Source organism: Eubalaena glacialis, chromosome 17, assembly GCF_028564815.1.
Source record: "Eubalaena glacialis isolate mEubGla1 chromosome 17, mEubGla1.1.hap2.+ XY, whole genome shotgun sequence".
Taxonomy (NCBI): Eukaryota; Metazoa; Chordata; class Mammalia; order Artiodactyla; family Balaenidae; genus Eubalaena; species Eubalaena glacialis.
Genome location: NC_083732.1, coordinates 24698771 through 24726338, shown reverse-complemented (window position 1 = coordinate 24726338; position 27568 = coordinate 24698771). Strand labels below are relative to the sequence as shown.

The 27568-nt window shown below is 41.8% G+C and overlaps 1 protein-coding gene across 4 annotated transcripts in view; it reads left to right on the top strand.

The window, feature by feature from the left end:
- ZNF704 (zinc finger protein 704) overlaps nucleotides 1-25725 on the top strand; it is a 228981-nt gene extending 203256 nt beyond the window's left edge. For 3 of the 4 annotated variants that reach the window (XM_061171754.1, XM_061171755.1, XM_061171756.1), the window contains exons 5-9: nucleotides 1808-1908; nucleotides 9265-9532; nucleotides 11776-11880; nucleotides 19654-19751; nucleotides 20463-25724. In XM_061171754.1, the coding sequence (XP_061027737.1) occupies nucleotides 1808-1908; nucleotides 9265-9532; nucleotides 11776-11880; nucleotides 19654-19751; nucleotides 20463-20574 (684 nt within the window). In that variant the 3' untranslated portion in view covers nucleotides 20575-25724. Of the gene's footprint in view, nucleotides 1-1807; nucleotides 1909-9264; nucleotides 9533-11775; nucleotides 11881-19653; nucleotides 19752-20462 lie in introns of all 4 variants that reach the window. The other variant, XM_061171753.1, reaches the window with a different exon arrangement.
- Nucleotides 25726-27568: the final 1843 nt, after the last annotated feature.

Here is a 27568-nt window from a genome sequence, read left to right as displayed (position 1 = left end):
CAGGGACCCAGGCCCCTTCCTCCGGGTACAGAGGTTCTTAACCTGGAGTCCACAGGTCCCGGAAAGGGGGTGGACAGAATTCAGGGAGTCTGTGAACTTGGATGGGAGAAAAAGTATATCTTTATTGTCATTAATCTTTTAACTATGATTTAGCATTTCCTGCAATTATGATCGAAGACATCAAACCACAATAATGTTAATGCCACCTGTGACTTTACTACCAATAGAAATCACGGATATTTTCATATCACCTTACAATTTTAGCAGATATCATGAAATATCATTTATGCTTAACACTACTTTGAAATTATGATAGTTACTAGACTCACTTAAAGATCTTTGTTATTTAATGGGTTAAAGAGTACATATATTACCATTTCACAGAATTTTAAAATATTTTGACAGCTATTTCAGTACTCTTGCAGTTTTTCGTAATCCTATGTATTTTATTTTAAACATTAAAAAACGTTATTCAAGAAGGGGTCCATGGAATTTAACAGACTGCCAGAAGAGTTCATGGCAAACAAAAGATTAAAAATCCCTGATCTAAACAACAAGGTCTGACTATATAGCACAGGGAACTATATTCAATATCCTATGATAAACCATAATGGAAAAGAATATTTTAAAAAAGAATGTGTGTGTGTATATATATATATGTATAACTGAATCACTTTGTTGTACAGCAGAAATAAACACAACATTGTAAATCAACTATACTTCAATTTTAAAAATATTGAAAATTTAAAAATCTCTGATCTAGTGGTTCTACCATCCCCTAAGTCCTTGGGTATCCCCTACCTCTAGTCAGCAGAGCGGGCTTGGGTGACATTGAGAAGTAGTTTAGGGACGAGGCTTAGAAAGAATGTGTCACTTCTGCCCATGTTCCCCTGGCCCTGACCCCACTTAACTGCAAGGGAGGCTGGGAAATGAAGTCTAGTCTGTTCCCAGGTGAAAACGGGATGGGGCTTGGTGAGTACATGCAAGTGATTGTCACCGTGCCCATGGAAACAATCAGCAAAGAGACAGCAGTCCAACGACAAGCACTCTCCCTGGAGAAAACTCACTCCCTGTCAAATTCACTCTGGGAAGTATAATCATAATAAGACCATAATAGCTGCCATTGGTTGAATAATTACTCCCATCATTATTGCGCTAAATGATTCACTTTCATGACCTCATTTAATCCTCATAATAACCTTATGAGACAGGTACTATTGTTCCTACTTGATAAATAAGGAAACCAGGACTTGAGAAAGGCAGTCCAGAATCGGTGCTCTCAATCAATGTGCTGAACTGTTTTGGAAAACTTCTGAGATCCTTGTAAGAGAAGATGGAACTGTATACTGGTGGAGAGGGTGGTTCCTGGAACCAGACTCCCAAACTTCATATCCCAGCTTTGCTAGAAGCTGGCTCATAGGGCAAGTTTTACTGAGGCTTTCCATGAATCTGTAAAGTGGTGATAATAATAGCATCCATCTTTTAGGATTAAATGAGATAAATTCTTAGACTAGCACCTGGCACATGGTAAGTGCTCAGTGAATGTTAGACACTGTCATTAATGCCTAAATGACACTGTGACCACCTTCATGAAAGTGAACTAAATATTCCAGCAGGGCTCAGTATTCATGAAGGATGCAAGAAAATCTCTGAGGTCACCAAGATCCTCACCAGCCAGGGGGTTTCCTAGAATGGTGTGCTGAGTTATAGTCAAGAGAATGGGATGCTGCTACTTTTCTAATGAAGGAAAAAATTAAAATTGTTGGGTTAGTTTTCATCTGAATGTAACTTTCTCTCCCATTTATAGAACTCCATGAAGGTGATGTTCAAATGCCTCTGGAAAAACTGTGGGAAGGTTCTGAGCACTGCAGTGGGTATCCAGAAGCACATCCGGACCATTCATCTTGGGTAAGGCAGCCCTCCCTTCAGAGCTTAGCATATCTCCATCAGTTCGATCCAGGGTCACTTGCACTCAGAATTACACACCACACACTGTGCCTTAAAAATTCTGAACGCAGGAATAGGGTCTAAGCCTGCTTGATCTTCCTAATCACTATGGAGATGCCCCCTGCAGATAATATAGGCCAGTATGGCAAGTGGAAAGAACGTGGACTTAAATTTGTAAAGCCTCCTTAGTATACTCACTAAGTCAGGGGTCCCCAATCCCAGGACCGAGGATCGGTACTGGTCCGCGGCCTGTTAGGAACTGGGCCGCACAGCAGGAGGTGAGCGGCGGGTGAGCGAGCGAAGCTTCACCTGTCGCTCCCCATCTCTCCCCATCGCTCACATTACCGCCTGGACCATACCCCTCCACCACCCGCTCTGTGGAAAAATTGTCTTCCAGAAACTGGTCCCTGGTGCCAAAAAGGTTGGGGACCGCTGCACTAAGTGATATTAAACAAGTCACTGCTTGGAGCCTCAGGTCCTTCTGAAAATGAGGCTAATAATATCAGCCCTGCAGGGGCATGTGTGAGGGTCAAAAATAAAATGTATGTTAGAATGATTTGTAAAAGATGGACCACTAGGGTAGGGTAGGGTAGGGTAGGATATGGGGTCCTTGAACCCCCTGAAATTGTCTGTAAAATTAGATGTGCACTTTTTTCCCAGTGGAGTGTATTCGTGACTTTGAGCCTCAAAGGTAGATATAACCTGAAAAGGGTTTAAGAACCACAGTGACAATCAGTGCTGCTGTTGCTATTCTTACGATGCCTGATGACCTGCTCTATCATTTTCTGTTGCCCAAATAAGTCCTTTATTTGTACAACTGACACTTCCTTGTGTTATATAAAAACCATTCTAAGGAAAGATGAAACTAAGTTTCTAGCAGCAGGGATTAGGGGGCCACTCCAGAGGGGCAATGGTAGTTCAGTTGCCTTGTGCTTTAGTCTCTGGGTTTTTCTTGTCCAGGGATCTGGGACTGAGAAGAGACCTTGAGAAGCTGTAAGTCATAACCGGTGTGCATAAGGCAAATCCAAATACATGACCAGTTCCCCAAAATGCTTAGACACAGAGGAGCCCTTTCAAAAAGATGAGTGTTGAGAAATAAACACTACAGTCACTTTGCCCAGCAAGGGATAAATTTAGGGAATGCATCATCCATAAAAAAAGTGGTAGAAAAAGAAAACAAGAACTGGTTCTAAGGTGATTTTGCTGATTCGTGTGGATCGGCTCCTTCAGTGACTGGAGAGAAGCAGAGATCTATCTCCCTCACCTGTAGGCTTGGGATGCTGGAGACACAGCCAGACCCTTCCAGGGCTCAGCACGTGGAAAGTCACCAAGTGCCATGGGTGTGGCCCAGCAAAGCAGGGCGTCTGCTCCGCTAGCCTGAGGGTCCACTTCATCCTCCAGGAAACACCACACTGAAACACTGTGGGGCAGAATGCGCTCCTGTTCCTAAAGGCTTTGGAGAAGGAGATCCTGCAGCTTCTCCCCTCAAACCTCACTGTCAGCACAGCTCACAGAGTAAATAGCTCAGAGTGCTTTAAAGGTTTAGGAAGGGCTTCTGGAAGCTATAATCAGGACCTGGGGTATTTGTTTTAAAGTCCCTCTGCCCAACGATTTGAATCCTATTCAGCACTACACAGAAACACATGCCATATATATGTATTTATAGACTACAAACGGCATCACAGGATTTTCCTTTGAGCTTCCGGGGTGCTCTCATGGTGGGTGAAATTCAACGTGCAGCCGCTGTATTCACTTCCCTGGGATTCCCTTTTTACTCTGTGTGCTTCACATTGCCTTGGTGAATCAGGATTCACATCCCCGCCAGCCATCGCACAGGAATGGGCCTGGGTTAGCAGGACTCCAAGCCTGCTCTGTATGTATATGAAGCTCTCATGGACCTGGGTAGGGGTGGGAAGGGGACCGCCTTTGCCTTAATCCATGCCCTCCATGATGTGACTGTAGGAGGATGGGGCATTTTTAATGAGTGTTGGCTGTGGGACCTAGGGGAAAAAGGGAGCATTCCAGAACCCCCAAATATGTGTCTTGCATCTGATGTAGCTGCAGTGCACACCATGCCAGTGTAAAAAGTACACTGTTTTTCTCTTAAGTCTCACTCCATTCTTATACACCAGGGGCTGATCCTGATTTATCCCCGTGTAGGACACACAATTTCCCCCAGGCCTGTGTGTCTATTAGTAGCACTCAGGCAGCCAGTAGCAACTCGGCCTGCCCTTTACTGGAGAGGAAGTGGGGACAGGAATAGAACAGATGTACATTCTTCAACCCACTCTCTGGGGTCTTCCATGCTCTGCTTGTAGGAAAGCCAAGGCCAGCCTGCCCTGATACGGCGCAGACACCTCCCTAGATGCCTCAGCCTGAGACCTCAGGGGACACGGAATGGGGCTGGGAGAAGCCCCCGATGTGGCGAAACAGAAAGGCCGAGGAGAAGGGGAGATTTGTGTTTTAAGTTCTGTACAGGGATTGTAAGTGGGAAAAAAGTTTATTCCGAGTCAGTGTCCTGCGCCTTCCGGAAATGGTCATGAAATTTGGGGATGCCCCAGGGAAGGGAGATGTGCAGAGGCTATCCCATAAAACCAAGTGGCCAGATGTGCACCATTTCCCTAGAAATTCATAAATCCAATAAATGTTATTATTTATTTGACAGTTATTTTATGCAAAGCTTTCTATGGAAAAGTACAATTTTCCATGTCTCAGGGAGAAAAATTGCAGAAGTACTAGAAGATATTTTTCCTGGTGATAGTAAACATTGAGGCTTTTTTTTTTAATACATATAAATTTACTTATTAATTTTTGGCTGCCTTGGGTCTTCGTTGCTGCCTCTGGGCTTTCTCTAGTTGTGGTGAGCGGGGGCTACTCTTCGTTGTGGTGCGCAGGCTTCTCATTGCGGTGGCTTCTCTTGTTGCGGAGCACGGGCTCTAGGCGCGCGGGCTCCAGTAGTTGTGGCACGCAGGCTCAGTAGTTGTGGCTTGCAGGCTCTAGAGCGCAGGCTCAGTAGTTGTGGCTCACAGGCTTAGTTGCTCTGCAGCATGTGGGATCTTCCCGGACCAGGGATTGAACCTGTGTCCCCTGCATTGGCAGGCAGATTCTTAACCACTGCGCCACCAGGGAAGTCCCAACATTGAGGCCTTTTAACATCAACCTTATTTTTATTTAATACGCACTCAGTGCTTATTATGTGTGCGGTACACTTCTAAGCACATATGCCGTAGGCCCTCCATACCTGCAGCTGCGGAACCCACAGATTCGGAGGGCCAGCTGTGCTACGTCTATTTTATATAAGGGTGCAGGCTGCCAAAATCACACACACAGCTAGAAGCTGTCAGGATTTGAACCCAGGAGATCCGACTCCAGAATTCATGCTGGGAATCACTGTGTTATAACATCAGCTTCCTTCGTTCATTCATTCAACATTTAATAGGCACCTACTGTAGGCCAGATGCGCTGATATGTGTGGTGTGACACAAAGATGAACAAGACATAGCCCTAGAGAATCAGTCTTAGGGAGGCGACAGGGGTTTAAAAAAAAATTACAGAAATGTACCAAGTCATTACACAAAGTGAATTAAATAAACTGAACGCACTTCACAGGGAGCTCAGAGGCTCTAACAGTTTGGAATTAAGTCCTAACACCTAACGTGCAAAATACTTCCCCGATTTGAGAGCTCAGGTCACTTCCACCTCCCACCTCTCGCCCAGCCACTGTCAACTGCTCCACAGCCTGCTTGCTGGCCTCCCACCCCTCTTGCCCTCCTCTCCTCTATTCTCTCTCCAGGCAATTGCCAGAGTGATCCTTTTAAAAAGTAACTTATGTCGGTGAGTCTATTTCTGTTTTGTAAATAAGTTCATTGGTATCATTTTTTTAGATTCCATGTATAAGTGGTAACATATGATATTTGTCTTTGTCTGTCTTACTTCACTTAATATGAAAATCTCTAGGTCCATCCATGTTGCTACAAATGGCATTAGATGACATTGGAAAACAAACTTATGGTTACCAAAAGGCATAGCATGAGAGGGGGTGAACTGGGGAGAGATAAATTAGGAGCTTGGGATTAACAAATACACAGTACTGTATATAAAACTGATAGACAACAAGGACTTACTGTATAGCACAGGGAACTATACTCAATATCTTGTAATAACCTATAATGGAAAAGAGTCTGAAAAAGAATATATATATGCTTTATATGTATATATATATATATATATATATATATATATAATATATAAAAAATAGGGGCTTCCCTGTTGGCGCAGTGGTTGAGCATCTGCCTGCCAATGCAGCGGACACGGGTTCGAGCCCTGGTCTGGGAAGATCCCACATGCCGCGGAGCAGCTAGGCCCGTGAGCCACAATTACTGAGCCTGCGCGTCTGGAGCCTGTGCTCCGCAACAAGAGAGGCCGCGATAGTGAGAGGCCCGCGCACCGCGATGAAGAGTGGCCCCCACTTGTCGCAACTAGAGAAAGCCCTCACAGAAACGAAGACCCAACACAGCCATAAATAAATAAATAAATAAATAAAAATTTTTAAAAAACATATATATATATATAATTGAATCACTTTGCTGTACACCTGAAACTAACACAACGTTGTAAATTAACTATACTTCAATTTTTAAAAATAAAAAATAAATAAAAATAAAAAGTAACTTAGAGTCCTCAAAATCCCCAGAGGCTTCCATAACATTCAGGACAAAATCCCAAGTCTTTCCCCAGGGCTACAAAGCCCTGTGCGATCTTGCCTCTGCCTTCCTTCCCACTCTTCTCTCATTACTCTCTGCCTGGTGCCCCGAGCACCAGCCATCTGCCTCTCTGCCCTTCTTGGAAAGTGCCAAGACGGCCCACCCCAGGACTCTGTGCATTCTTCCCACATGGTTCCCATATGGGTTTCACCCTCACCTCATATAGATGTCTGCTCAAATGTTACCTCCTCAGAGAGTCTTCCTCTGAACACACTACTTAAAATGATGCCCCCATCATTTACGCTGATTAAGGGCACTCTTAATGCTGCTTAATTTTTCTTTCTGCGATTTATCACTACCTGATGTATTAAATATCTATTTCCTTATGGGTTTACTTTTTTTATGAGTTATAGTTGATGTACAATATTATATAAGTTACAGGTGTACAGTCTGGTAATTCACAATTTTTTAAGGTTATACTCCATTTATAGTTGTTACAAAATATTGGCTGTATTCCCTGTATTGTACAGTAATATATCCTTGTAGCTTATTTTATACATAATAGTTTGTACCTCTTAATCCTCTACCCATATACTGCCCCTCCTCCCTCCCCTCTCCCCACTGGTAACTACTGGTTTGTTCTCTGTATCTGTGAGTCTGCTTCTTTTTTGTTATATTTACTAGTTTGTTGTATTTTTTAGATTCCATATATAAGTAATATCATACAGTATTTGTCTTTCTCAATCTGACTTATTTCACTTAGCATAATACCCTCCAAGTCCATTCATGTTGTTACAAATGGCAAAACTTCATTCTTTTTTAATGCCTGAGTAGTATTCCATTGTGTGTGTGTGTGTGTGTATGTAGCTCACATCTTCTATATCCTTCATCTGTTGATGGACACTTAGGTTGCTTCCATATCTTGGCAATTGTACATAATGCTGCTATGAACATTGGGGTGCATGTATCTTTTTGAATTACTGTTTTGTTTTGTTTTTTTAGATATATACCCAGGAGTGGAATTGCTGGGTCATATGGTAGTTCTATTTTTAGTTTTTTGAGAAACCTCCATACTATTTTCCACAGTGACTACACCAATTTACATTCCCACCAACAGTGTACAGGTGTTCCCTTTTCTCCATATTCTCGCCAACATTTGTTATTTTTGTTCTTTTTGATGATAGTCATTCTGACAAGTTTAAGGTGATATCTCATTGTGGTTTTGATTTGCATTTCCCTGATGATTAGTGATGCTGAGCATCTTTTCATGTGCCTGTTGGCCATCTTCATGTCCTCTTTGGAAAAAAGTCTATTCAGATCTTCTGCCCACTTTTTAATAGGGTTGGTTTTTTTTTTTAATGTTGAGTTAATGAGCTATTTATATATTTTGGATAGTAACCCCGTATCGGTCATATCACTTGCAAATATTTTCTCCCATTCAACAGGTTGTCTTTTTGTTTTGTCGATGGTTTCCTTTGCTATGCAAAAGTTTTCAAGTTTAATTAGGTCCCATTTCTTTATTTTTTGCTTATATTTCCTTTGCTTGGAGACAGATCCAAAAAAATATTGCTACAATTTATGTCAAAGAGTGTTCTGCCTATGTTTTCCTCTACCAGTTTTATGGTGTCATGTCTTACATTTAGGTCTTTAATCCATTTTTAGTTTATTTTTGTGTATGGTGTTAGGGAGTGTTCTAATTTCATTCTTTTACATGTTGCTGTCCAGTTTTCCTAGCACCACTTATGGAAGAGACTGCCTTTTCTCCATTGTATATTCTTGCCTCCTTTGTCACAGGTTAATTGACCACAAGTGCGTGAGTCTATTTCTGGGCTCTCTATTCTTTTCCATTGATCTATGTGTCTGTTTTTGTGCCAGTGCCATACTATTTTGATTACTATAGCTTTATACTGAAGTCAGGGAGCATTCTTCCAGCTCTGTTCTTTCTGAAGATTGTTTTAGCTATTTGGAGTCTTTTATGTTTTCATACAAATTTTAAAATTATCTGTTCTAGTTCAGTGAAAAATGCCATTGGTATTTTGATAGGGATTACATTGAATCTGTAGATTGCCTTGGGGAGTGTGGTCATTTTAACAATATTAATTCTTCCAATCCAAGAACATGGTATATTTTTCCATCTGTTTGTGTTGTCTTCAATTTCTTTCATCAGTGTCATACAGTTTTCTGAGTACAGGTCTTTTACCTCCTTAGGTAGGTTTATTCCTATGTATTTTATTCTTTTTGATGTGTTTCATTATGGGTTTCTTGTCTGCCTCTCCCCCTAGACTATATGTTCCATTAGGGCAGAGTCTATTTATGTTTTGTTCACTGTAATAGTGGGACTCTAAAAAAAAGAGCCAGGACATAGTAGACTCTCAATAAATTGTTGTTGAATAATTGATTGATTGGTTGATTAATTGAATAAATTGCTTTAAGAAGTCAAGGAAGGCTTCCCTGGAAGTGGACAGTTGAGTGTTGCAGGATAGGTAAGAGTTTGCCAGGCAGACAGAACAGAGGAAAAGCATTCCAGACAGAAGGAACAGCATGTGATGTGCCAGATTTCAAGGCAAGAAAATGGCTTGGGTGAGTAGGATTGTTTTGCTCTCTTTTGCATTAGGCGTGTTGGGGAGTCTGATTACAGTGATGGAGAAGAAGACTTTTACTACACTGAGATCAAGCTCAACACAGACTCGGTGGCGGACGGACTGAGCAGCCTGGCCCCGGTTTCGCCCTCCCAGTCCCTGGCTTCGCCTCCTACTTTCCCCATCCCAGATTCCAGCAGAACAGAAACTCCTTGTGCCAAAACTGAGACAAAATTGATGACACCCTTGAGCCGCTCCGCTCCCACCACCCTCTACCTCGTGCACACCGACCACGCTTACCAGGTGACTGGCAAGGGACCGTGAGAGTAATCACTTTACTCCTGACCAAAAGCAGTAGCATTCTGACCTCTGAGTAAAGGATAACTCAGTGGAAAAACAGCATCCAAGAGAGCCCAGTAGCAGATTTCGCTTTTTCTTTTTCTCCTTTCAAAGCCAGAATCTCGCACGGATGAAACCCTGTAGGTCCTTGGACTTTGAAGTACTGATTGAAGATCCAATCCCTGAGACGCTGTTATGAGAATTAAAATCCTTAATACTGTAAAACTCTAAGAAGGGTGCCTGGCACATGATATAAGTACCTGTTAAATAAAAAATAAAATAAGTGAAAAGAGGAGCCTTGAAAAGTGCTGACACAATGCCACCCTCGTCCTGCACCCCAGTCTGGGACTTAGTGCCCTCCCTTCTCAATTGGTAACTAACTCTCTCAGACTGCAGCTGTGGTTGTCAGTGTTCCCCAAATCAACAGTGTCGGCATCACCTGGAAACTTGTTAGAAATGTACATTTCTTGGGTTTGCCCCAGACCTGTGGGACCAGAAGGAGGGGTGGGGCTGAGCAGTCTGTGCTTAACAGACCCTCTAGGGGATTCTGCTTCACTCCAAAGTCTCACAAGACCTTAGAGACAAATCCTGCAAATACAGGACACGGCTAAAGCTCCTTTTCCCCCAGCAATTATTAACTCTTTTAAGTGTTGATTTAGTGAAGTTTCAATACACTCAAATTTAAACAAAAATTTTCCCATAATTATCAACCACCTTACGTAACTTTTTAGAAGAAAAATCTCCTGTACATATTTGTAATTGTGTTCTCCCACCCTTGTTTTATAAACACTTTCCATAGAACTGAATATATAACCGAATTCAATTAAATCAAAACATTAAATTGTTTTAATCATTCTTTTGTTAGGGATCTACTTTTTAGTCTACCCAGCTTTTTAATTATCATTAGTAAATCTACAGAGGATACTTCTGTGCCAGTAGCTTTATTTTTTCTTTGAATTTCCAGAAGAGTAATTATCGAGTCTTAGGATATAACATGAACAGCTATGTATTGCCAAAATATTTTCCAGTGGTGCCAGTTAGAAAACCACTGTCACTAGCAACTGTATGTATAAAAGTAGAAAAACTAAAGCTGTAGAGGAAGAATTTAGCCATTTATTTAGTAGACTTCAACTCAAGAGCAATGGAATAGAGCTAATTATTAAATTAGTTGATGCAATAACTTTCATTCCTGACTCTTCTTACGGAGGTCAAAAGAATTATTCATTCCTTTGTTCTTGTTTGTCAGTGTCGCATTTAGGTCCGAAATCGTGGGCTTGAACCAACTTAATTAAATTATTCTGCTTATCTATACAATGAGAGTTGGAACACACACTAAGGGATCTAGAAGTTCCTTCCCAAACCATTTATTCACAATATTGGGATTTTTCTGTTTACAGTTATTATAAATGTTCAGCATAAAAATATTAGAAACATAAGCAAAGAAAGAAAATCCATCCTTAGTCCCAACAACAAGAAAGCCCTTTGGTTCATATTTTTGGTATGTCCTTCAAAAGTATTCTATGTGTATATGTATACTCATTTTTTAAAAAAAATGGAATCTATTTTAGTACTGTTTTCACTATGCTTTGTTTTTTCCACTTAATATCTCATGAACATTTTCCCACGCCAATGAGTATTCTTCAACAACATCATTTTTAATGGCTCCATAGACATATCATGATATATCTACCCTTTTCCCTATTATTGGACATGTGTTTCCAGTTTTGTTAAATATAATACATAGTTCTGTAATGAACATCCTTATATCCATTTCCTGAGAATAAATTCTAGAAGTGGAATAGCTAACATACAGAACACTAAGAATTTTTATATGTATTGCCAAATTACCCTCCCAAAGTGTTGTAATTTACAACCTACCATCACTGCATAAAAAAGTGACTTCCCAACTTGATAGTGAGGAATTGTATATCACAGATGTCCTAAAATAGGTATATGTACGTATAAGCAAATTTCTTTTCAGAAATCGGTAGTCAAAAACTTTCTCCTTTTATACCTTAGATTGCTTAGATATATAAAAAGTTTATCTCTAGCTACTCTTATTGACTGTGTTTAATTTCCTCCTATTATAATTTAGTCATTAAAATATAGCTGAGATTATTTCTGAGGCCCTACTTTGGAAATGACAGCTTAAGACTCTGAGGAGAAATGTTCTTTCATAACAACTTCCTCTGTTTTCTATTTGACAGGCCACGCCCCCTGTGAACATTCCAGGATCGGCCAAGTTCACCCCCAATGGCAGCAGCTTCAGCATTTCTTGGCAGTCTCCTCCAGTTACCTTCACAGGCATTCCAGTAAGTAGAAAAGCAAAAAGCCAGAAATCTGGTCAAAGCCAAATGTATATTTAGAGAACAAATTGTAGAAACATGCAAGAAAAAGACAAAAATTGGAATGCCAGAAGAATTCTTTTTTTTTTTTTGTAATGATATTTGTAAACTCAGCGAGGTGTCTCGTGGTTCAGACAGGCCCAACTTCTTTGTAAAAAGGTGTTTTGACTGGAATTTTAGAAACTAAAAGACAGTTTCATCTGTTGATAAACAACTTGTTGGAAATATATCAAGATTTTTTGTGTGGGTGATGTATTTGTATGTTTCCAAAAGGCTTTATAAAATTAATAGCCGAACTCAGACCCTGAACATAAAAGAAAGAGACCCTATACATAAACGGCATTTATCATTATGAGTAAATTTATAAGATTTGACTTTGAAATTATTGTTTGTGGGTTTGTCATTTTGCAACTTCAAATAGTAGAAATTGAAATCACTTTCTTTCTTCCAAAGCCTGAATAGTCCATGCTGATGGGTAATTTGCAAATAAATAAGTGCTGAAATATGCCTTCGGGTTTAAGTAGTATATAAGAATTGATTTGACATAGTAAATGATTACTGTCTGAAAACTCAGCATGAATTTGCTTGATTCTTAACTATTCATTTAAAAAGATATTGGGTCTTTTATAGCTTATCACAGAATATCCATAGACCCCCATCCCGATGATGCTCAAGGGGGGTTATAACTCCTGATAAGGTTCAGGAAAGTGGCTTATGATAATAGACATTAACCTTATTTTCTCCTCTCCACCCCTCTCCCTAAGGACCTCACAAAAGCTTCTTATTGCAACCACTGGCAACTCCCAGAGGTTTCCAGCAAATACCAAGGCCTCCTGTGGAGCTGATAAAAATGAAAGTGGCTCAGTCAATTACGCTGTGCTCTGTCAATGAATATTTATTAAATTCCCTAGAGGAATAGTCAACAATAAAAAGCATCCTGCTGGCAGCAATTCGAGAATTTGTGGCTTCCAGAAAATACTCCTAGAATAGGATTTTTAAACAGGATCATGGATCTGGAGTAATTATGAAAGGTGCCTCCTTCACGAAGAGTGGGAACTGCTGGTTGTTCTCAAAAAGCAAGAATACGATGAATGCCCTGTTAGTAAACATTTAAAAAGAATAGCTTAGACATGTAGGTATTAGTTTTGTTTCTGGCAGGAACAATGATCCCCTAAGGTGGGTGTCAGAGGTAAACAATCAGCCCTTTTGGCGACTTTTTTTTTCTTTTTTTGGATAGACATAAAGAGACCCAGAGTGGCTCTCGACATGACATTTGAGACAACCCTTCTAAGCCAGCAAGGCAGCTACAATCACAGAATGACAGAGACTTGCTATTCTGAATTCCGTTCCTTCCCTTCTTTGATTTGAGCAGAATTTTCAAGAGCATCCCCCTAAAGCTCATCTGGTGTAAAAACAAGTGTAGTGTGTAGACAGAACAGCCCAGTTCAGACTTCCTTTCAGATTACCTCTATGACCAGCCCAAATGGAATATTTTCCCCTTTTCTTCTATTAATTAAATCATCTCCTTCTGAAGTATAGTGTGACATCACGCTGTGTGGTTTTTTTTTTTTTAAATTGGGGTATAGTTGTTTTACAATGTTGTATTAGTTTCTACTGTACAGTGGAGTTCCCTGTGCTATACAGCAGGTTCTGATTAGTTATCTATTTTATACATATTAGTGTATACATGTCAATCCGAATCTCCCAGTTCATCCCACCACCCCCCGCTTTCCCCCCTTGGTGTCCATACATTTGTTCTCTACATCTGTGTCTCTATTTCTGCCTGGCAAACCGGTTCATCTGTACCATTTTTCTAGATTCCACATATATGCGTTAATGTACGATATTTGTTTTTCTCTTTCTGACATTTCACTAGTTCCATGTCCTCCAAAGTTCCTAAATGTCTTACACGGTAGGATACCAGCCAGGATCCCTCCTCTTGTTGGTTTTTCAACAGTGAAATTTTAAAACTCTTCTCTCTGTGGACACTGTGGACAGAGTCCCTCATTTTGCTATCAATTGGTTACCAGGGACGTTCTGGACTAGAACTTTGACAGTAAGTACATAGAGTAACTGAGTTAACTAGGTATCCCACTAAAATCCTATGTGAGCTTCTAATTTATCCTGTCGCCAGAGAATTCCCAATCTATCTGGTTTTAGACTGTTTCAGCAGTCAAGCTTGCCATTGCTATCTAAAAATAAAGGTAAGGGGATGGAGGGAGCTGCCATTTTCGAAGGCTTTTGTTTTATTCTAGAAAGAAGACAAGGAGGCTTACTACTAAAAATGTTCTTCATGTTGCCCTACTCTCTATCAATGCTTTTTTTAAAAGAAAAAAAAAAAAAACTGGCTGTTTGCTGTCCGCCCCCTTCTACAGGGGGCTGGATCTCACAACTCCACACCACCCAGGCATAGGACTGTCACATGTCCACTGGCTGGGTGCCAGCAACCGTCCCTGAATTCTCCAGGGGCGCTAGTCCCACCTCTAGAAGACAGGGAGCCAGGCTGACTCTGAGAACATGTGAATCCCCACCTCCTAAATTCGTGTTATAGGATTTTCAGACAGAAGCTCTAAAAGTTTTAAATGATAAGGTACTAGTATTAGTGGTGGCTTCAACTTTATCCAAACTGAAGAACAGAGCAGTTGCCATTTTATTAAATCCTCATTAAAGAACACATTTCTTGTTGTACTCCAAAGCAAGTACTCTGAGGTTGTCAACGCCATTTAAGGTTTCCTTTTCTCCCATGTCTTTGAGACCTGGTATTGAAGAGGGGATGCTTTTGTATGCTTCCTAGAAAGTAGAAATAATCTCCTTCTGCGAAATCCCAAGGTTTGAAGAATTTTATTTATTCATTTGCCTACACTGGACTTCCTGAATTTGAGGCTTTAATAAGTTCCCTGGGTAAGACCTCTTCCCGGAGGTGTATAGCCCAGAAGGCCGATCTGCATATTCACCAATGTAGTGTTTCAGTCTTTTCTAGCCCAAGGCTATGGACATAGGGGTGGGGAGAAGACCATGGTTAATTACTGCTTTCTTTGACCTGTTTTTCCCCAATGACCCATAATTATCTCCATTTCTTTCCCTGTCTTTTCATGGCAGAAAGCTGAGAGCTCTTGGCCCCTGTGTTAGTCTGCCATAATAGACTGGGTGGCTTAAACATCCCACATTTATTTTCTCACAATTCTGGAGGCCAGAAGTCTCAGATCAGTGTGCTAGCTGATTCAGTTCCTGGTGAGGGCTCTCCTGCTGCCTTGTCAGGGGCCAACTTTTTGATATGTCCTCACATGGCCTTTTCTTTTAGGGGGTAGGGAGATAGAGAGAGAGCCTTTTGGTGTCTCTTCTTCTAAGGACACTAATCCTATTGGATCAGGGTCCCACCCTTTGGACCTCATTTGTCTTTAATTACTTCCTTAGAGACCCCATCTCCAAATACAACCACACTGAGAATTAGGGCTTCAACATGTGAAGGGGGGTGGAGCAGACACAAAATCCAGTCCATAATAGGCCCCATGCAAGCAAATAGGAGCTAATCAACCTGCTATCCAAGGGCCATTCCAAGAAGCTTCAGGCCAGAAAGACAGTCTCCAGACCTGAAATAGTAGTACTTAATTGTTAGCTTTTTAGCTGGTTTGTTTTTTATTAAAACTTCGATGGAGGGTTCAGAATATTATGTTAGAAGAGATTAAAACCAAGACAAGGGGCTTTTTTCTTTTTTTTCCCATTTGGGAGATAGAAAATCACAAAGAAAAGAAATTTCTCCAACATATTTACAGAAGGACACAACATCTGTGTTACTGCTCTGGTGTGAGGCAAGTCCTGACTGGCATTTACAAGCCATGACCTCTAGCCGGTCACAGGACCTCTTTCAAGCAATGTCCTCAACTCAGCTCTACGACAACCACCTTGTATCATTGTATTGTTGAACACAATGCCTGGCACTGGCTGACATTATGTTGTACTTCCTAGTGTTGTTATCTGTGACATGTCTCATTACTGTAAAACCGGGGGCAGAGAAAGTGGATTCTCCCTATCTGGGGTTGACTCATATAACACAAATATACTCAACATATGGGAAAAATTAGCCACGATTTTTGCAGACTATAATTTAGAATTCTTTAAACTCTTCTGAGGTCACACCTAATCAGGAGACAAATTACAGGCATACAGCCCATTTTATTTATTTAGAAATAATACCATACAGTACTCTCTCTAAGTGTATTATATGCTTTATAAAACATGTCCCCAAATAGAACTTAAAAATGGTTAAGATGTAAAACAAATAACTCTGGAATGTGGAGGCCACTGGGAGAGAGAGCCAAATCATGTTTTCCAGGGCTTTATTCCAGGGCACACAGTACTGCCATCAGTTATGAGGCAGGATGGAAGAGAGAAAAAACAGGGCTTTGACACCATTCAGAACCGAGTTCCAAGGTCGGCTGGTGTCAGACAGCCCATATTCAAATCCCGGGTCCGCCATTTACTTTCTGCGTGGCCTCAGCAACTTCCTTAACTTCTCCATTTCCTCATCTATAAAGTGGAATTGATAGCGATGCTTATCCTGGGCTCCTTATGAGGATTAAATTAGATAACACAGGGGAAGGCACTTAGTTTAACAAGCTCTTGGTAATTACTGATAACTACTTTTAACTCTGGGATGCATGTAGGCCAGTTCCCTGCTCCAAGCCTAAATTGTCTTACCTACAAAACGCAGATAGTGCTTATTTTGCAGGCTTTTTGGTGAAGATTAAAAGAGAGTATAAATAACCTAGTGGCCTTTCACATTTGCAAGCACTGAATAAATGTTGGCTCCCTATGCCAGCCTCCCCCTACCCTCAGCCCCAGCTAACATAAGATGCCAAAACATGATTGTCTTGCTATTAAAAAATCTCCAGGAAAGCTCCCGATCAATAGCTGGAGGATATTGATCCTCCCACAGAACTAAGCCGCACGCTGGTGTGTGAACAGGGTCCTGCCTTCCACTATGCTGCAGCCTGTAGAAACCCAGGTCTGTTGTGGAACGGGAGGGGCTGCCATCAGACAGGACTAGACACGAAACACGTGTGCCCTCAACTCCAGACTTAAGAAAGCCGTTAGCAGAAATAAAGAAGGTAGAGAAGGGTTCTTCCTGCAGTAGGTCCAAACCTGCCCCTCATTCCTCCCCTAAACCTATGAGGTCACCAGTTTTCTAATTTCAGTTAAGTGGCACCCCCATCCCTCCAGCCTCTCAGGCCAGGACCTAGGAGGCATCCTTGACTCCTTTTGCTTCATCCTTGATTCATCGAAAGATTTGTCCTCTTATTTTCTGTCCTATATCCCATCTATCAGCAAGTCCCGGACTCTGCCTCTACAGGATACGAATCCAGCCCCTTCTCCCCACCACTGCCACACTCTCATCTAAATCACCAGTACGTTTTTCTCCTGAAACAGTGCAAAAGGCTCTTAAGCGGTCCTCGGGGCTCCTGTCCGGGCTCTTGCTAACCCATTCTCCAAGGAGCCAGAGCGATCTTTGTAAAGCATTAATCAGATGTCTCACTTTCTTAAAACGCTCCACTGGCTTCCCTTGCACTTAGAATCACCTTCAAATTCCTCATCACAGCTCCAAGCCATGACCTGAACCCACCACCTCCTGTCCTCCCGCCTTCCTCCTGCCTCCTACGCATTGTCTTCCAGCCCCACTGGCACTCTGCACCTGGGAGGCCTTGGCCCTTGCCCCGCCCCTTTCCCCGGAGTGCCCTGTAGATCAAAGGTAACCTCCCCAAGAAGACTTCCCTCACCACCCTGAATACGTCCTCTCCTTCCATCATGCTTGGCCTGGTAGCCTATTTTATTTTCTTCAGGCACTTATCACTAAAATGCCCTTACTTGTTTTGTATTTATTGTCTATCTCCCCACTAGAATGTACACTCCATGAGGGCAGAGACTTTATCTTGTTCAGGGCTGTATCCCCACAATCTAGAACAGTGCCTGGGGCATAGTAAGTATTTAATAAATATTTGTTGAATGAAGAGCATCTTATAATCTCATATCACCCCACACAAAATTGACGTATGGCAATTCTGCAAAACTTAGAACCTTCCACATTATCCCCGGCTGATGGAAACAGTGTCACTGTCATGTCACCTAAACATTTCCAGTTCTCTGACTGAATAAAGAGGTACTCTTGGGATTCTACAAGTTCTACAATAATTTTGAAAACAATATTTTTTTTTCATTGTCCTGAGCACTTGACAAGTCATATGAGCATATTCTAGATCATCTACAGTGGTAGTAAACTCTGAAGCGTTCACTCCCTCTACTGTGCTAATATGCATCCTGGTCCCGATGGGATGGGGCATGGGAGTGAGAGGTGGGGATTCTGCTTCTGGAAGAACCTACATATCCATCCACATCAAATGCAGACACTGAACCCCAAAGCTTTGGTTTTTAAAAAATTATGTATGTCACTCACCTCTGCTGGCCCTCAATCCACCTAACTTTAGCAAAAAGTAAAGACCAATGGTACAGAATAAATGAGACTCATGGCAATAATGGTTTAAAATGTTGTTAGTTTTTTTTTTCTTACGTGTTTAATTTTTTTTAAATTAATGACTAGGAAAATAACACTTATGTACATTCCTTTACATTGACAGAAAATATGAAATACTGGTCCCTGTACTAGAGAAAATCAATTCTATGGAATGTTCCCATGACTGTTGGTTGGTACTGGTATTTCTGTGGTCATGTTGGCTTCTAAGTGATTAAGTTTATCAATTTATTAGATGTTTGCTCTTTTGTATATGGCAATATTGTATATTTACTTGAAACATCATTTATCTTTTGTTATAAAATTAGTTTTGTGTAGCCTTTGAGAATCCCATTTGCTGGGAAGATATTTAGTGCTAGGTGAGCAGGTGATACAAAGAGAATAAGTGAGAAATGCAAGAGGAATGGAGAACAAAGGGGACCCTCCCATCATTACGACTGAGAGGCGGGGCATAAGGGGGTTAAACACATGCTCTGGCATCAGGGAGAGCTCAGTACAGCCCTGGGCATTGCAAGTTCCATGACCTGGGGCAAGTTATTTAACCTCCCTGAGCTTGGTTTCCTCATCTATAAAATAGGAAGAGTGAGTACTTATCACATGGGGTAGATGTGAAAGTAAAGCTGTTGTCAGTGACCCTGGCACATAGTGGATGCTCAGTAAGTACTACAAGGTTGACATTCGTTCTTGATTTGCTCAGGATCTTTGCTTCTTGCCTTTATCCCTGTTCAGACCCCAGAGTCTGCCATGTGGTCGTCTTATGCAAGAAGCCATTTATTTACTGGCTGTGAATGATCTAACTGAATAAACAGAAGGCTGAGATCCACATTGTGTGTTGCCACTGACTAGCTGTATAATCTCAGAGAACTCTCTTAACCTCTTTTCTTCTTTAAAAGAGAGACGGATGAGGCTTGGAATAGGAATACGCTTTAAGGTTTAAAATATTATTCAAGTGAAAATGGGCAACTGGGAATGCAGAGATGTTGTGAAGTCATGAAGATTTGTAAAGTATTCATTGTTGCTGGGTATTTTCTGTTGGGGGAGGCCTTTAAATTCCGCCATGAGCATCGCCCCATCCATTTTAACATGTGGTCTCTGTGAAGGAAGCACAGTCTCTCCGTGTCTGTTGGTTGGGTACCCCTGCCCACGTGGCAAAGGCTAACGAAATGCATGGTGAGGAGAGCCTGCCCCGTTAACTTTGTTTTCCATGTGCTTACTAGGTGTCACCAACTCACAGTCACCCGGTGGGCACAGGAGAGCAGAGACAGCACACTCACACCGTCTTGTCCTCCCCACCCAGAGGGACAGTCAGCCTAAGGTATGACTGCTTGAAACCCCACACGCCTCCTCTCCAGGGAATTAACTGAAAAATAGAAGAGTGAGGAAAAGAGAAACCAGAGATACAATCTTCGTAAAATTCCCCTGAAATGGATGAAACACCCTTTCTTTTGTTCCCATGGTTTTCCCCGTCTATTAACTCTTGATAAAGATTTGTTATTTTTCTGGGGTCACAGTTTACAGTAAATTTTCTTGCAGAATAGGTAATGCTGATTACAGGGTCTCTTTAAAGCCATGTTGCATGAACGTCTGCCTGAAATGAAGTACAAAATAGAGTTTTTAACCCAGATCAAGGAGGACCTCGCCAGGATTCCCTTAACCAGAAGACTAGAAATTTGAGAAGCAAGAGAGCATTTGAAAGTACATATTTAAAAACTTGAAAGAATAATGCTCTCTACTGGTATTTCTTGTATTTACTTATTTAATTCAATGTTATGCAGATGCCCAAATGGACATGTCTACAAACGGACAAATAGAAGCTGAAGAGTACTGGAAGTACTATTAAGTAGCAAATTTTAACAGTTCAGTGTAGTGGCTGTGAAAACATCCCACACACGTTAATGGCTGAACCTAGAGAGACCCCCTACTATGTTTCCTAACTTTTTCTAGATTTTTCCAGGGATTTTGAGCCCTCCAAAGAATGCTCATTGAATCCCTCACACTGAATACTGTTTCCTGGCCTGTCTTACAGGAAGCCCCGGGGAGAGGGCAAGAAGTGCCGGAAAGTGTACGGCATGGAGAACCGTGACATGTGGTGCACGGCCTGCCGCTGGAAGAAGGCCTGCCAGCGGTTCATTGACTAATGCACAGGCCCCTGATCGTCGCCCAGACACTCCTGCCCTCGACTTGTGCTGAGGGTGTCGGAAAGCGCTTTTCCTTCTGAACAAAACACACTTGAAACCCAGGGAAAGCACTTCCGGGAACCTTGGTGAAATCACAGCAAAAAACAAAAAAGGTCACCACCCTCACTGTTCTTGCTGAGAACCCAGCCGAGAGCAGCTGTAACTACTTTTTTCCTTAAAAAATCAACTTTTTTTTTTGCTGTATGTCTAGCTCTGAAAACTGTGGACTTCTGTAGCAGTCGAACCAACCAAGCCCATTTTTCCTGGAAAGGAGGCCTATTTTGATAACCTTTCTGGATAATGCCGTTTCTGAGATTTTTTTTTTTTTGACACTTAAAAAAAAAGCTACATGTTATTCAGTAGCATTTGTACAAAGAGCGATACCTGTTTTCATTGTGAATAGTCTTTTGCCTGTTCTCCATCGGACTTCTGGGAGCAGTACACATCATGATGTGTTGCCAGGAAACGGCAGCACTCTGGGTATCTTTTCTATGTCTTTTTTGTTTGTTTGTTTTGTTTTAAAGAATGGCCCCAAACTGAACCATGGTAGAGCTGTTAGCTTGAAGGGCCCAGGAGGGCATAAGCTTGAAAAATGATTGACAATGGACATCACCAGCAGACTTCAGCCCCAGCTGAGTTCAGGACATCCCGCTGTCACTGTTGGGAAACGTCTGGGAGTCTTCCTCGGAAGTCTTCCCTGAGGGGTGGCCCGGCCCACTCTCTCCCGGCCACAATGCACTCAAGACCTGGCACGCATTGCCATCTGGATAAGCCTCAAAGCTTCCTTCAGGGATGCGACACCAGCCATAGCTCGGATCTCTTCATCACTGCTTATCTGACAGTTGTTGCCAGGTCAGTGGCTCATCAGGCCTTCCTTCCCTCAAAACGCCACCGCTGACTGTTTTCAGAAAAGGTAGAGAACTCCAGACCATCCGGCAGGTGTGCTTTACACAGCAGAGCACAGCCTCCACGTCCCCATCTGTTCAGAAAGTTATGTGAGGTCAACATCCATTCTGAGTGCACTTTTATAGGTTTTATGCTTTAGCATGTCTGGGAGATGGGTTAATGAACAATGTAAAGATTATATGGGGAAAAGGAAGGTCCAAACCTTTATTTTTCTTATCAAAATATTGGAGCTATTCATTAAGAATTTGCTCAGAAGGGAACATACAGAACACCAAAAGGAAAATGCGTGTTGGTATAGGAATCTCTCCATTTAATAGGACCAGGGCTTGCACTGTGTTCCATTTATTAGACTTTCTAGCGTGGTATTTGTTTGTTTGTCTGTCTTGGTGGTAGTGGTGCGGGGACAGGGGAGTAGTTGTCAAGCCCTATAAATAAGCTCATTCTCTGTCTACCCTACTCTTGATTGCCCTGCTAAAGTTATTCCTCCTATACCTATGCAAAGAAGTAAGAGCACCTTATAGGATGCACTGTGTCGGGACGGGGGCCTAGGATCAGCCATAGGAATGTTAAATGAAATTGCACAGAGCAAAGTTTAATATATTTAGAGATTGTACATATGCTTTTTTTTGAAAGAGTAGAAGTCATCTAGTCATAAGAGCCAGCCTCTTTTTTTTTAATAAGCAAGGGAAAAAGAAGGAGGTTCTACAGTGTAACATCTGCAATCTGTGCATTCATATATTTTGGCAATTTTATTTTTTAAACTCTCACATGACATTTGAAGCATTATTCCTTGAAAGAGATCCTGGTTTCCTCCTTCATTTATTTTTTTCTTTATAAACACTTATTTTAAGAGCAGAGAAAGAGCTTCATTTAATATCACATCGTGATTACCAATCAATACAGCACCAGCTATAATGTATGTTTGAGCACTAACAAAGTCAGCCAGGAAAGGGTTTTTTAAGTGCAGAAACGTATTTGCATCCTCTACCCCAGCCTGTCTTTTCTCCTCCCTGGTGTCTTGTCGCTTCACCCACAAGCATCTCTGCTGGGAGGTGATGCTCTGGCCTGGTCCAGAAGGCCCTGCGCTGTGGCTGGATTGCCCAGTGGCCACGGTCAGTCCAAGGCTGGTCAGCCATTTCAGCAGGCTCACCATGGACTTCAGTTTTGGTTGGGGTGCAGTAGTGGAGCAGAGGGTTTTCTCTTCAGCAAAGTTCCATGGCCCTTGATCCTTGGATTAAGTCACTAATCAAAAGAGATTAAAGTGATGAGGGGCTAAATCTATCCCCTACTCCCAGAACTTTGGGACACAAGGAGGGAGAGATGGTGGCTGTGGAGCAGTCCTAGAGTGAGGCTCTGTGGCTCTGCCCCCAGAGGTACAGCCCGTGACTAGTGCTAGGCTCTGGCCTGGCTGAGCCAAGCTCAGTCCTTGCCTGGGTATTAGCCAATGCACCAATACAAGCAAAGGGTAGAGCTGGATGCAGCTTCCTTGGGATTTCTTCTCCTTTCTAAAGCCTTCTTCACACACACTCTCTGCATCTCACACTCACGCGGGGCTCCTTTCTGCTGGCCAGCCCAGGGCTCTGTGTGTCCTCTTCTCTAGCTCTGAGGTAGGCACAGACCCTCAGTACTTCCTGCACACAGACACTGATTGCCTATACCAAGGCATGTAATGACTAGAGAACTACCAAGCTTCACCTGCCTGGCCTTGAAGAAAAGGGATGAAACTTCTTTTAAGCCACCCAGAAAGCTACAAATTGCAATTTACAGCACTGCTTATAAATGCTAAAATTAAAAAAAAAATGTAGAGCTATTTTGTTACATTTTGGAACTAAATGAAGTGCCAAATTAAGTCCAAGATTTGTTTTATGCCTCCTCTTTTTTTTTTTTTAAAGATTTTCTGATGTGAACCATTTTTAACGTCTTTATTTAATTTGTTACAGTATTGCTTCTGTTTTATGTTTTTGGTTTTTTGGCCCCAAGGCATGTGGGATCTTAGCTCCCCAACCAGGGATTGAAGCCACACCCCCTGCATTGGAAGGCAAAGTCTTAACCACTGGACCACCAGGGAAGTCCCTGTTTTATGCCTTCTCTGTGGTACCACGTTCTTTTCTGTGTTCATTTGGCAGGTGGAGGGGAGTATGGGTGGGAAGGGAAGCCCCAGGGCATGTGGCTGCTTAACCAAAGCCTCGCCCATCACGGGCACCTGTCTGTGCAAAAGGAACGGCAATGCAGTGGGTTCTGGTCCCAGAGCCTTTCTAAAGAAGGCATGTGGTAGCCTTTGACTTTTCTCTCCCCGTTACCCTTTCCTTCAGAAAAGATTTCTCATCTCTCTCCAAAGAAGGCATTTCCTGGTGATGGACAGGCTTCTCCAGATAGCTGCACAGCAGAGAGAAGTCATTTTAAGCCTTAGTTCTTCCCAGAGAATGTGCAACCAATTTATGGGAGGCAGTGTGACCACCTGGAGGAAACACCTGGGTAGCAAGTGGGTGGGGAGCCGGAGAGGAGATACAGGAGGGCTGTGGACACCTGGCTCGGGCTCACCATGCTAGTGCTGATCAGCTGGTGGTGACTGTCCCTGGGCACCTCCGAGGGAGCTGCCAGGTTCCCGCTCTGGGAGCAGGTGATTGAAGCAAGGAGAGAGCTCCTTTGCGGGAAGCACTCAGGCCAGGGATGCAGGACTGCCGTGCGCATCTCCGGTGGGCACAGACTGCTCTCCTCCTCACTTGCTGGGAAGTTTCCTCCCTTGTTTGGCAAAAGCCAGTGTCGGGAAGAGGGCAGTGGGTTTCTGAGCAGGAATGTGCATGCCTGTCAGCAGCTCCGTGCACCAACAGGGTGGGTGCCCTTTATGAGACGATTCTTTGTCCAGGCATAACTGTGTTGCAGATGAAAACTTTCAATATGATGTGTGTTACAGTTCTTGGGCTTTCCAACAAAACTTTTAAAAAAATAGTTACATGTATGTTGCAAAAGATTTCTGAAACTGACATGCCCTCTATCAAATTTCAAGATCACTTAAGTTGAAGTCCACTGTCGCTGGTGTCACACTAAGCCACACTTGAAAGCAGCCCTGGGTTCTGAATTAGCCGGCACTGCTAAAACCCATTTCCGCCTTCATCCGACTTCATTGGAAAAGGAAAGCGCAGCATTCACTTGGGAATGTGTAGAGAAAAGTGACAGGACCTGTACATATGGGAGAGAATACCTTGAGAATAGTAGCAAAATACTGTAAAAAATATTCTTTTCCTCAGGGAAAACTAAAGGGTATGTGAAAAATAGATCTGGAGGATCCTAAGACTAGAAAGGTTTTTATTATCTCCAGCATCTTTTCTAGTCAGAACAGTTTTTGTTTGTTTGTTTGTTTGTTTTTTAATGAACATGATACCATTTCAAGACAAATTGCCATGAACTGGACAGTACCGACTTTTTGAGGTGTGGAAGAATGCTCTATGAAACAGAACAGTTTCTTTGTTTCTTAGACCTGCATTCTAAGGCTGACATCTGAACCACAGCACAGTCCCTGGTGGGTTTTCACAGACTCATGTAAGGCTGTTTGTGAATGTAATTATGAATATGACACCTTGGTGTTCCTTTTTATAATCAGCCGGTTGGATGACTGGTTATTAGCTGTACACAGAATTCTATAGGTGAGGGACGTGAAAGACGTGCATTTTACTTTAACAGCAGGTTAAGGAGCAAACTTCCATGGACTTTTGTGGACAAGGTGCTGCTTTTTCTCATGACCCTGTAGAATTTCTGTCAACCACATCAACTGTAGCTCTGACCTGTATGAACGCAGGGAAGAATTTGTGCATACAAATGAGTGGAAACAGAGCACGATTCATGAATATGGATGAGGATGTGGATCATTTTGGAGAAAGCGCTGGGCACACGGGTCAACTGGAAATTTCATTTCTCTAAGAAAATAACCCAACCAGCAGCACACACGCTTTCCCTGTTCCCCATACCTGTGGGAATTCCTCCAGAGCGGAACTGTTTCCTTCTGTCTTTTGCATTGTAACTAGTCAAACCGGAAGTCAGTAAATAAAACGAGCTTAGCACTTTTAGGTACCAATTGTATCACTAAGTAATGCACACCACTAGGGCAAGAAAGTATAAAATGCATTTAAAACTGACTGGTTTGCTTATTGTGACTGACTTTGAAAAAGTCCGGATCCAATCAATGATATACATGCTTTAAAAGGTGTATCTATCATAGGACCAGAAATCAAAATGGGAATTTTGCTTCTGGTCCTGTCTTGTAAATAGTTCCTTTTTTTTTTTTTTTTTTTTAAGACAATCTCATGTTTTATAACTTTTCTTGTGAGTCTGAGAATCACAATGGTAATGTGTTGTGTCAAAATGTAATCTTAAATACAATAATAATTATAACTTAATTTTCCAAATAAGACAAGAAATATACTGCGTAGGCTTCTACAATTCTGAGAGATGTGACACTTTTATAATAAGCATTAGTACTTCTCAAGTTAACAGAACTGGAAATATTTTACAAGATGCAGTGTTTTGTAATCACAAAGAACATGAACATTTTGTGGGAAATGACCTTGGTTTTATACATTGCAGCTTATTTTTTAAAATACGATATTTTACCAGACAGGAAGTGTTAATATTATAAGCAATTCCTGCTCTCCAAACAAAGGGCTATGCCTCTTTTAAGCAAGCGTTCTGATGCATATCTTTTCAATTAACCCTCTGCAGCAAGGGTAGAAATGCAGATCAGCTGGAAGATTATTACAAGAGAATCAAGATGGCAACAGCTACTCCATTTATCTTTACCAGCGTGTTTTCAAAGTATTTTGGGGGGGAAAAAAAAAACTTTTAGAATCATCTTATGTATCTTAAATCTTTAAAATGTTAATAGATATGCTTATAGGCAATGGGAGAAATATACTTGTAAATTCTTTAGTGTAAAATGATAGATTCCTGTCACAAGGACAAACTTATTCCTCAACCTATCAGAACCACAAAGCTGCTTTTAACTAGCAAGTATCATTTGATGGAAATTTCTAAAATCATGGTGTGTAAACCCAAAGATAGAATTCTTAGGTAATCAGTGATGTTTAAAATAATTTTGTCCCCAGCACTAACTAAATAACTTTAAATTCCTTACCAGAACAAGTGCTTGATTTTTCACATGAAGAATTCACAGACAGGCAAGTCTGAGATCAGAAAGTCACTGTATTCCCAAGAGTCGGGAAACAAGGAAGGCAGCCATGGAGAGTTGATTAACCGTACAAATAATTTTGAGCTTTGCCAAAACCATTTCATAATGCTCTACAGTTTTTTCTAGCCCACTCACTGTTAAAGCAAGAAAGCATCTTTTCTTTCTAAGATTTTGGTAATTCAAAAGCTAGACTAATTAGTCAAGTATGCAGATAACATCAAAAGAAAAGCTGGGATAGAATGGTCGTACACCCGTTGGGCAACCCCTATAAGGTGGTCAGAGGGTCACTCTGACTTTGCTTTCTAACAGGCTTTAGAATCTGCACACATGAGAACTAGAAATGCATGGAGTTGGGGGGAAATGTATACAGCCTCATCTCTGAGATGAAGCAGCCCAAATCTCCATCTTCATTCTCTTGGAATATCTCTAATGTTGGCATTAAAAGTTCCCAAGAAGTGTTTATTGCTGCATGGTTTTGAACCAAATGAGTCTTGCTTCCTATTTAAATAGAAGCCTCCTAATCCTTTCTAAGCAGATGCCTTGGAAAGAACAGGCAGATTCTGTAAATGAGCGATTCAGATCAGGCAGAAGAAGGACACTAAAGAATGACGGAGATCATGGTGAAGAGGACACACACCCCCTTTAAAGGGGGATCCCAGCTCTAGACAATCAGAACCATACAGAAATCAGGCCTGGGGCTGCTAGATCTTCTGACTTGGAAATATAATGTTACCTGACACTTAAGCTAAACTCAGATTCTTGGCCAACCGTGTGCAGACCAAAGAGAACCTGTATGTGGGCAGATGCAGCCTTTGGCCACCAGTTTCAACTGTTGGGAAAAGCAGATTTCACCTTCCATAGCCATCA